The sequence below is a fragment of the Dendrobium catenatum genome, unplaced genomic scaffold (genome assembly GCF_001605985.2).
Source record: "Dendrobium catenatum unplaced genomic scaffold, ASM160598v2 original_scaffold_25215, whole genome shotgun sequence".
NCBI lineage: Eukaryota > Viridiplantae > Streptophyta > Magnoliopsida > Asparagales > Orchidaceae > Dendrobium > Dendrobium catenatum.
Window position 1 is genome coordinate 1 of NW_021343674.1, and position 1,411 is coordinate 1,411.

Here is a 1,411-nt window from a genome sequence, read left to right on the forward strand (position 1 = left end):
GAAAAAAAAAATGTTTTATTTAAAATACATTAAAGTTAAAGATATTTTTTAAGTAATTAAAAAATTAATGTGTTAGATAAATATAAATATTTATGTATTAAAATATATAAATATATGAGAATTATGTGGTGTGTAGAATCCTCATACAGATTAAGGGACTGTTTGGGATTGCTGCGACGTTTTATAAAATTGATTATGAAGTTGTTGTAAAGAAAGTAACTTTGCTATTATGACTTCGTAAAATAACTTTCTATCACATGAATTTTTAAAAAGCTTTGTGGAAATAACAAGAAAATGATAGTCAAATGAAATTGGGACTGATGTCTAAAAAATAAAGCAGTTAGAAAATTATTCCAAATAGACCTTAAAACTAATTAGCATTTTATCAAAATTAATTAAAAATAAAAAACTAGTGAAGAAGAGTATAGCTACATACCTTATTCCAGTGATTTCGACGAGGAGATTTGGTTTAGAAACAGCTTTCTTCAATTCATAAAGCTTCAAAAACATTTGCTTTCCTTTGGAATAGCTACTTCCAAAACTTGCTCTCGAAATTACATCTGCAGAAAAGCTCTTCAAATCCTCATCAATATTTATCTCAGCTGTTCCTCCTTCCTTCTCAATTCTTTTCTCCCATGTTTCTAACAGTGGGATGGCAGAATCCACCATCAATTCAACCATTCCCTACATAAAACTCTCGCTCTCTTTTCATCAATTTATCCATACAAACATTTTATTTGTATATTTTGTACATAAAATTCTATAATGATATTTTGATATAAACTATATCAAAATGAAATTAAAAATTATTCAATTTGCTTTAATATTTGTGCTATATATATATATATGCATAACTTATATTGCCTTAATAATATGAAATTAAAAATTATAGACCTTCCTAGAAAGAACCTTCATAATATTCCAAATAAAAATTACAAAATTACCTTGACCTTATCCATGTAGAACTCTGGCGCAATAATTTTTTCAAAATGAAATTAAAAATTATTCAATTTTCTTTAATATTTGTGCTATATATATATATGCATAACTTATATTGCCTTAATAATATGAAATTAAAAATTATAGACCTTCCCTAGAAAGAACCTTCATAATATTCCAAATAAAAATTACAAAATTACCTTGACCTTATCCATGTAGAACTCTGGTGCAATAATTTTTCTTTGATGAGCCCATGACTCTCCACTAGACTTGAGAATGCCATGGCCAAACAAAGGCTCATGAGTTTTTTGTAGGTAAGTGGCCTTCCCTAAGTCAAGAGATTTGCATAGGTTCATTTCCCTCACCAAGTCAGGGTCGCTCACGTGCAACATTGGTACATTCCCCATAGTATACAAAAATATTGGACCTACATAATGTAAATTCATTATAAGTTAATAATCAATTATACTAA

At 27.7% G+C, this 1,411-nt stretch overlaps 1 protein-coding gene across 1 annotated transcript; it reads right to left on the reverse strand.

Annotated features, from left to right (window-relative positions):
* Window positions 1-436: 436 nt before the first annotated feature.
* On the reverse strand, window positions 437-1,346 carry LOC110105571 (cytochrome P450 714B3-like; the record flags this gene model as incomplete). Its single annotated transcript, XM_020835132.2, has 2 exons — window positions 1,140-1,346; window positions 437-684 (listed from the first exon to the last, which is right to left on the reverse strand). Coding segments are annotated over exons 1-2 (455 nt in total), but the record flags the coding sequence as incomplete, so codon positions are not given.
* Between the last annotated feature and the right edge of the window lie 65 nt (window positions 1,347-1,411).